At 45.2% G+C, this 10,000-nt stretch overlaps 1 protein-coding gene and 1 long non-coding RNA gene across 2 annotated transcripts in view; one reads left to right on the forward strand and one right to left on the reverse strand.

Moving 5' to 3' along the window:
* The window catches only part of LOC123507734 (T-cell leukemia homeobox protein 2-like), a 16,158-nt gene extending 6,313 nt beyond the window's left edge, over nt 1-9,845 (reverse strand). Inside the window, exon 1 of the mRNA XM_045260896.1 lies at nt 9,186-9,845. Within this exon, the coding sequence (XP_045116831.1) occupies nt 9,186-9,687 (502 nt within the window). The 5' untranslated portion in view covers nt 9,688-9,845. The remainder of the gene's footprint in view (nt 1-9,185) is intronic.
* The window catches only part of LOC123507735, a 343,144-nt gene that overhangs the window by 68,005 nt on the left and 265,139 nt on the right, over nt 1-10,000 (forward strand). The window lies entirely within an intron of this gene.

Genomic DNA, 10,000 nt, shown 5'->3' on the forward strand with positions numbered 1-10,000 from the left:
TTTCTTTTTTTTGGCGTAAGTAATCTCGGTGTTGCCTGAGCGACATTCAGCCAATGAGCGCGTCTCTTTTCTCTATCTTTGGTGAATCGGTGCCTGGTGCGCCTCGCGAGCTGTTAATCTCGGCCACCGTGGCTCGTGGTGGGCGAGGTGATTGCTCTGAACTATTGCTAAAGTTTTACCTAATTATGAGGCAAGTTTTTAGGTCTCTCTCTCTCTCTCTCTCTCTCTCTCTCTCTCTCTCTCTCTCTCTCTCTCTCTCTCTCTCTCTCTCTCTCTCTCTCTCTCTCTCTCTCTCTCTCTCTCTCTCTCTCTCTCACACACACACACACACACTGACCCTCATCGCATCAAAATGTCACCACCACCACCACCACCACCACCACCACCAGGAGTGCATCACAAACACACAAACACCGTAGTGCCAGTCACAGTGCCACAAGCAACACCAGACAACAGGGGAGGCGTGGCGGTGATTAACATTTCACCGCAGGCATCACCACCACCACGACCACCACCACCAGCATCTCCATTACCATTTAAAAGACACCATTGAGAGATCTTCAGGTGGCTTGGTTTACACACACACACACACACACACACACACACACACACACACACACACACACACACACACACACACACACGAATGTAGCTCAGGTCTTGCATACTACAACCAGGTAAGCACACACACACACACACACACACACACACACACACACACACACACACACACACACACACACACACACACACACCTTCCCTATAGGCATGGATCTGTGAGACTGGCTGCTGAAGAAGGGGGTTGGGGGGAAGGGAGGGATAGGAAGCTGGTGGAGAGAGGGAGGTATGATCTCTGGGTGGTGGTGAGGGCAGGAACAGGACAAACAACACCATAAACAAAACAGACCATATATTCACCTCCATCTGGCGAAGGAATAATGGCGGGGATACACACTGAGGAGGAGGAGGAGGAGGTTCAGTGGGTCGTCTATTACCAAACCACCTTTTTTTCAAGTACTAGTGGTTCTGGTACACTCGCATCACTCCGAGGTGTAGGTGTGAGGTAATGGCAGGTGAGTCTTTCAGGTGAAGGCAAATGAGCGCGGTAAGAGCAGCAGAAAGCAGTGATAAAGGAAGAAATGAAGAATGTACAGGGTTATGGCGAGCGACGGCTGGCAACTCACTGAAGACCCAGACCCCATATTTTAGTTAACTAGTGTTGCCAGAGTGGAGTGGAACCTTCCCGGAGTGTTACGTCGCTTTTCAAAACTTCACCCATTGATTCAGGGCGTGCGTGGGGGGGTGCGTGGCGTGCATTCCCAGTTGGTGCACGCCCGGTACGGCCTTCACCACCTGACCGATATTGAACCGCCTTGGGAATACGCGAAAAAAGGTGAAAAAGTGCGAGTTTCTGCGAGGCGTTAGCGGGTGAACGAAGGCTTGAGGGACGATGGGCTATTAGAGGTTTGATTTCCTGTGAATATGATTGTCCTGGAGAGGGAGGGAGAGAGGGAGAGAGAGATAGAGAGGGAGGGAGTGTGTGTGTGAGATCGGTAGAGCAAGAGAAAGAGAGAGAGAGGGAGGGAGAGAGAATGAGAGGGAGAAGCCATTTTATTGAAGTTCCTGTTGTAATGGTGGCAAGTCCGTGCGATTTTCCGTGTGTGTGTTGTTTTTGGTTTTTTTCTACTTTATTTTTATGGTGAGGGAGGTAATGGTGCGAGTGTGCGGTGTAGTGTTATAGTGCGGCGTAAAGGAAGGTGAATTGGCGCCAGGGAACGTAATATAAAGGCAAGAGTTGGATGTTTGTGTGAGTGTTCGGTCATTACTGCCATGCTGGTTGTTTCATTGGAGTTAATAGAGACACTGGCGGAGAGGAACACAAAGGAAGTACAAACAGTGACCAATGGATGTGTGTCAGAGTGAGATTGTTTAGCCATGTGTGTGTGTGTGTGTGTGTGTGTGTGTGTGTGTTTCCTCAGTGGTAATAGAGAGAGAGAGAGAGAGAGAGAGAGAGAGAGAGAGAGAGAGAGAGAGAGAGAGAGAGAGAGAGAGAACAGGAGGAAGGCTTAAGATTGAGTGCATTGTGGGTAATAAGAATAGAAACAAGTGATGTGCGGGTCAGTCAGTTTAAGAAAAAAAGACATTATGATTTTATGAGAGAGAGAGAGAGAGAGAGAGAGAGAGAGAGAGAGAGAGAGAGAGAGAGAGAGAGAGAGAGAGAGTAGTAAAGATAATGTGAGCAGGTCAATGTAAGAAAAGAGACAGTAGTTTGGTGAGCTGAGGAGATGAGAATGAAAGAGAGAGAAACAAGAAAGGAGAGCAAAGAAAGTTAATGAGAGAGAGAGAGAGAGAGAGAGAGAGAGAGAGAGAGAGAGAGAGAGAGAGAGAGAGAGAGAGAGAATGCGTGTGATAGTGTGATGAAGATGATGACACTAATTTGGTGAGCTGAGATGAGAATAGTGAAGAGAGAAGCACCAGAGAGGAGAGAAGAGGGTTACTAAGGCTGTTTTGGGGCATTTAAAGGTGTTTTGGGGTTAAAAGTGTATTTTGAATGTGCTTATGGGATTAGAAAGAGTGTGTTGAAGAAAGACTGATTGTGGTGGTGGTGGTGGTGGTGGTGATGATAGTGATGCTGTTGCTGGTGGTGGTAATGGTGACGGTGGTGATGATGATATGATGATGATATGATGATGAGATGATGATGATGATGGTGGTGATGGTGAAGGAAATAATGAGGTGCACTCCACTGTCCATTGGCAAGATTTGTAACGGAAGCAACGCAAATAATGAGGTGTAGTTTTTGTTGATAGATTTTCGTTAATATTCACTTGTCGTTTGTGTTTTGTTGGTTCGTAATGTTTCTTGTGTTTTTTTTTTCTTTTTTTTCTTATTGTTGCATGTTATTATTCATTTCAGTTCATTTGTTTGTTTGCTTGTCTATTATACGCTATTTTTTTATTATTATTTATTTATTTATTTTCATCTCTTATTTTCCCTTTCCATTCGCTTTTTTTTTTCCTTTTTCCTTCTTTCCATCTACATTTTCTCCTCCATTTCGTTGTCATTCTGTCCTTTTCCTTCATTTTCCTCTCTCTCTCTCTCTCTCTCTCTCTCTCTCTCTCTCTCTCTCTCTCTCTCTCTCTCTCTCTCTCTCTCTCTCTCTCTCTCTCTCTCTCTCTCTCTCTCGCTCTCTCTCTTCCCTTTTTTTTCTTTATTATTTTATCCCTTGCTTTCTCTCTCTGTTATCCCTCGGTCATTTTTTTCTCTCTCTCATCTTGTCTTTCTTCCTCTCTCTCTCTCTCGGTCTCGCTCGTTTGGACACTCTCCCACACCTGCAGGGCCAGAGGAGGGCAGTAAGAGGGTAACAAGAGGCCGGGAGAGCGGTGCGAGGTAATGAGAGGTGGCGGAGGGCGGCCTCTCACACCAGACCTCAGCATTTACAAGACGCCTCCACATTACCCAGTGTAAAGTGGTGATGCCCCTGGCCCTCTGTGTGTGTGTGTGTGTGTGTGTGTGTGTGTGTGTGTGTGTGTGTGTGTGTGTGTGTACTTCTCTACAGCAGCAACAACTATTACTACTGCTACTACTAACGCTACTACCGCTGCAGCTATACCTGCTACTGCTACTCCTACTACTGCTTCTGCTAATACTACTGCCGATATCGTTGTTGGTCGGGCTGTTAGTAATTATGACAAACTGTTTTGATAATAGAAGTTAATGATGGTGAAAAATGATGATTATAATAATAATAATAATAATAATAATAATAATCATAATGATAATAACAAGAACAACAATAATAGTAACAAGTGATAATTATAATGATAATGATAATAATGATAATAATAATGATAATAATAATAATAGAAATAACAGCGACAGTGATAATGATAATAAATATTGATACAGATAATAATAATAATGATAATAATAATAATAATAATAATAATAATAATAATGATAATAATAATAAATGATGATAGTAATAATAAGAATGGCAACAATAATAATGTTAAAATGATCATTATCATTAATATTATTGTTGTTGAATTGTTTTTTAGTGGTTATTTTATTATTATTATTTATTATAGTTTTTATTATTATTTATCATCATCATCATCATCATCATCATTATTTATCATCATCATCATCATCATCATTATTATCATATTATTATTATTATTGCTGTCGTTATTATTATTGTTAATAATAATAATAATAATAATAATATTATTATTATTATTATTATTATTATTATTATAATTATTATTATTATTAGTAGTAGTAGTATCATTATCATTTTTTTCTTATTGTTGGTAACATTACAAATTGCCAAGTCGTATATTGTCGTATTATTGTATTAGTAGACAGTTAGTGTCAGTATTGATATTAATATTAGTTTTAGTTCTACAAATATTATTAATGGATAGCGTGATAGTCCTTACGATTGTCATTATAATAATTATGCATGTTATTGTAGTATTATATGCTACACACACACACACACACACACACACACACACACACACACACACACACACACACACACACACAGAGAGAGAGACCTATATAAAGATTAAAACAAAGTTATCGTGTCGGAGCGTCCATGGTCCGTCAGCAGTGGATAACCCGCGACCCTGCCTCGTCGATAAGTGATGAGTGGTGGTGGCAGCGGCGGCGCCGCGGGTGGCGGGCTGGCTGGCCTGGCGGGGCTGGCGGGCGCGGCGGTGCGGCGGGCGACGCTTTGCATTAATAACCCATCCAGCAAAACACACACAAGCACAACCTCTTTTATAACCGCGGCATCTGCCAGTATTTATAGCAGCAGCAGCAGCAGGAGGCAGGGAGGGAGGAAGGGACTCGTCGACACCGCCTGTGTGTTCAATGTTTCCTCGCCATGATGACCTGCCACTTAAACCTCAACACGACACCACCGCCACGCTACATTCATGCTCCCTCCTGTGCCTCGCCCACACCTGGGATGTCTGGCGGCACACTCAGTACTTCCTGCTGTTTCCGCTATTACTTATCACTCTTGCTGCCAAAATAACACAAAGCACGCCTAACACTCGCGAGCAGCGGTGACTGCGTGTTGGTGAGGCGCTCCTTCTAATTTTTCCAAGTGAGTTCGTCCATCTCGGCTTGTCAATAAATAGTGAATTAAATAGTGAGCGATAATAATAACAATAATTCTCCATGACAAGAATCACAGACGTCAGAACAAGGGCGTGATGTCAATAATTCCTCACCTACACGAGTTGAGACCACACCGACACACACACACACACACACACACACACACACACACACACACACACACACACACACACTCATAAACTCAACACCTCTCTTCACCTGTCCTGTGTTGAGCCGCCTAATTAAAGCACCTCATTATACAGGTAACATGGGCCCCTTAGGTAGCTATACAGGTAACCCTTTGATCGCCTCGCTTATAATGATTAAAAATGATGCGATAAACGAAGGAACCACCGTCTTGTAAGTGACCACCCGCCCGATCGCCCGAAGCCACACGCCCGCGGGATTGACTGATGGCTAATGGGCGCTAATGGTCTGATTAATGGGGGTAATTAGCGGAGGTGATGGGGGAATTGAAGTGGGTATGGGATATGGGATATGGGAGGCAAGGGAGAGAAGGAGGGAGGAGAGGGAGAGAAGGGAGGTAGGGTGGTATACGAGACAAGGAGGGAATGTAACGGGATGAGCTTTCTTTTTTTCCTCCTCCTCCTCCTCCTCCTCCTCCTCCTCTTCTTCTTCTTCTTCCAGTTGTCGTGACTTGAAACAAACGGGATTAGTTGATAAAATTGATGTCCTATTATCATTTGTGTGTCATTCCTTCATTTGTTATCTTGTTTTATTGCTGTCGCTTCTTTACTTTGCTAAGCTTTGTTAATTTTTTCCTCCATCTATTTCTTCTTAGTGTCTTTTGTGATTATGTCTATTTCCTTCTTACTTATTATTCTTATTTATTATTAAGATTATTGATACGTATACTTAAAAACGTCGCATGTAACCCCTTCAGTACCAGGACGCGTTTCCATATTCATTCTGCTTAGTATTTGGCGATTTCTTAAAGCTTCAGAAACTTATGTGGGGGGGATTAAAATAGTGAAGGCTTTATCCATTAATCTTGTGACCTCCATAGACCCTTTCTAATATCAATTAAATCGTCTAATACCGAAAACTCATGGGTAAAAATGCGTCCCAGTACTGAAGGGATTAAAATAGTTGACTGGTCATTGATCTCCTGACTTCCATAGAATCTTGCTAATGTCAGTTGTCTAATCATACCGAAACGTCATTGTAAAAGGGATTAAAATAGTGAAGACTTTGACCATTAATCTTCTGACCATAGACCCTTCCTAATGTCAGTCATCTAATCCTACCCAAGAATCACGGTAAAAATGCGTCCCAGTGGTGAATGGATTAAAACAGTGAAGACTTTAGGCTATTAATCTGACCTCCATAGACCCTTCCTAATCTTCTGACCTCCATAGAACCTTTTTAATATCAATCGTCTAATCACACCCAAAATTAACGGTAAAAATACGTCCTAGTGGTGAATGGATTAAAAAAGTGAAGACTCTAGGCTATTAATCTGACCCCCATAGACCCTTCCTAACATAAATCGTCTAATCACACCCAAAATTAGTGGTAAAAATGCGTCCCAGTGGTGAAGGGGTAAAGTGTTAGGCAGCGGCGGAGAGAATTGCCGGTGTTCACGTAATGTTAGCGGGAGTCACGAGTCACGATGAGCGAGCGTGGAAAGACTTAACAGGTGACGGTCGCTGAAGGCAATTAGTGTGATTATTTTACACATCCTGGACATTATTACATCACCTCTGTAAAATATAACGCCGCTTATTGAATTACACCCGCCATGTTTTTTTTTTTTATTATTTTCATTTTTTTTTTGCTTTTCTTTCTATATTTTTTTCTTTACTTAATTATGACCGTTTTATCTTTTTTTTTTTATCTTTTTCATTTATTTTATTGATTTCATTTTTTTCTTTACTTAATTACCGTCGCCAATTTTTTTTCTCATATTATTTATTTATTTTTTTTCGTTACTTATTTACGACCGTCATCATCTTTTTCTCTTTTTTTTTATTAATTTTATTTACTTATATTTTTCTTTACTGAATTACCGCCGCTTTTTTCTTTTTTTTTTTTTTTACTCTTCATTCATTTCATTTATTCATTTATTCTCCTTACTGAATTATTACCGCCATCTCATTTCGTCTCTCATTCATTTTATTTTATTTCCTCCGTACCGCCGCCATCTTTTTTTCATATTTTCATTAATTTTCTTTTCTTTTATTATTTTCATGTTATTACCCACGTGAGTGATGATAAATCTGAATGTTTATAAAGATTAGTTAGTAATCGATGAGTTTCAGAAGTGTTACTACTTATATAACAACAACAATGATAATAATAATAATAATAATAATAATAATAATAATAAGTACAAACCAAATGAGGAAAAAAATTATAATAGATAAAAAAAAGTTGATATTTACAATCTGAAATTACAATTACTGAAAATAATAAAGGAATGCATTTTTACGGGAGGAAAAATGAACACGGCAAGGGAAAACCAGAAGAATTAGGAGTGAATTATGGGAAAGAATGACCTCAAATGACTGCTGTGTGAAGGAGGTGAAGACTTGGGAAGAAGAGGGAGAGTAAGAAGATGGAGAATTCATAATACTCTCTCTCTCTCTCTCTGTGTGTGTGTGTGTGTGTGTGTGTGTGTGTGTCTGTCTGTCTGTTTTCGTCATCGTCACACACACACACACACACACACACACATACACATACACATACACACACACACACACACACACGGGTTCTACAGGTAAATCTCTGGTGTGGGACAGGTGTAAGGCAGCAGGTGGGGAAGTAGAATTATTTACACCACTCTTAACATGTCACTTCCCCTCCTCTCTCTCTCTCTCTCTCTCTCTCTCTCTCTCTCTCTCTCTCTCTCTCTCTCTCTCTCTCTCTCTCTCTCTCTCTCTCTCTCTCTCTCTCTCTCTCTCTCTCTCTCCCTCGACAGCCCACCAATCACTGACACAAGTAAATTTCTCCTCTTTTTTTTCTCTCTCCCTTCCACTCCCTTCTGTCCTATGGTTATCTCTCTCTCTCTCTCTCTCTCTCTCTCTCTCTCTCTCTCTCTCTCTCTCTCTCTCTCTCTCTCTCTCTCTCTCTCCATAAATAAATATCCTTCCTATACATCGTGATCTGCGTCTGAATATCCTCCTTCAGGCTTCTGGTCCCCCTCGCCTGCCGCCCTTCGCTCCTGTATTTTATGGCCTCGCTAACACACGCCTAAGCATACGTTATAGCGCCGTCTTCTTGTATTATGCACAGATCGAAAGGAAACGTTGTGAGTATGTGTGTGATTGTGTGTGTATGATTTTTTGAGGTTGTGTGTAGTGTGGACGAGGAAGAGGAGGAGGAGGAGCTTGTAGGAAAGAAGTGATTTGGTGGTTTCATCGCGTGTTTATCTCCTTTTCCTTCTTAGAGATGAAAGTTTGAGTGTTTAGTACCTCGTGAAGACTGTTGGGGAGGATGGGAGAGCGAGGGAGAGGTGAGAGAGGCAAGGGAGAGGCCAGGGAGGGAGGGAGGTGATTAATACCGCGGCGTCCCTCCCGGCCCGCGTTACCATTATTATTACTATTAGCGGCGGTCCGTCCCTGCCTTATTAGAGCTTCTGTTCTCGTAAATTCGCGGGGCTGCGGCGGCAAGACAGATTGGATGCCGCCGAGCCTTGTGGGGGGCTGGGGCGGGGGAGGAGGAGAGTAGCGCCGCCGGTGAGATCTTTTGAACACTCTCCCCGTCCCCCCCCCCCACCTCCTGCAACACGACTCTGGGCGGGGGAGGGGAGGTTGTTAAGGCAGCGTCATTGGAAAGATGATGGAGGCAGACAGAGGCACGCCGCTGCCTTGAGAAAGGAATGGAGGAGGAGGAGTGGGAGGGGGGAGTGGCTGTGATGTGTGGTGATCAGGAATGTTGTCAAGGTAGTGGGTGGGAGGTCGTGGTGTGGGGGGCGAGGGGCAACACTTGGCGGCCCCCTGGGGAGGGTGGCGGTGTTGACAAGGTCTGCCGCAATGGGGTCATGGGATGGCCTGAGCGGTGGCACACAGCGCGGCTTGACTCACCTGCCAGCCTGTCGAGGGTTGGGTAGTGGGGCGCCAGGGCGGTGGGTCTGTCGAAGGGTGACACAGGCAGTCCGGGCAGCCACGGGTGTGCCGCCCCCAGGCCCGCCAGTCCAGGGTAGCCCATGCCCACGGGCCGGTGTGCCGGCACACGCAGCACTGTGGGCGCGCCGCCCGCCAGGGGACCGTAGGGCGGCGGTAAGCCTCCCAAGGCACCGTAACCCATGTGGTAGTCGTCCGCCGCCTCCTCGTAGCTCTCATCGTCGTCTTCGTGGTCCTCATCGTCGTCGCTTTCAACGCGGCGGTCTTCCTCGTCGCTGCCGAGGTCCTTGTCGCCCAACAGCGCCGAGATACTGAAGGAGAGGCGGGCAGCGGTGGGCGGCTTGGGCGGGCCGCGGGTCCCGGCTGGGCGGGGCAGGACCGGGGGAGCGGGCGAGCCTGGACGACTGTCCCCGTCCACGTTAATTTCTTCCTCCTGGTCCACCTCCAGCTCGAGGGCAGTCATGGCAGCGGGCGGCGGGCGGGGGGCCGTGGTGACGGCGGCGGCGGCGACGGCGACGGCGACAGCAGCAGCAGCAGCAACACCAGCGGCCGCGGGTGTAAGGCGTGCGACGGTGACCGTGCGGGCGACACTCTCTCTCACACGCCCTCGCTGGCCTCGTACTAGGAGGTGAATGGCTTGGGTCGGGTCGGGCTGGCCTGGCCAGTCCTCCCGCCCACCACGCCCACCCCGGCGCCGGGGCGGGTCTTGGGCGGGACCGGGCCTCCATTGGCTGCCCGCAGGCTCCGCCCTCCCTCCGCGTCCCGTGATTGGCCGC

The sequence above is a fragment of the Portunus trituberculatus genome, chromosome 23 (genome assembly GCF_017591435.1).
Source record: "Portunus trituberculatus isolate SZX2019 chromosome 23, ASM1759143v1, whole genome shotgun sequence".
In the NCBI taxonomy this organism is placed as follows: domain Eukaryota; kingdom Metazoa; phylum Arthropoda; class Malacostraca; order Decapoda; family Portunidae; genus Portunus; species Portunus trituberculatus.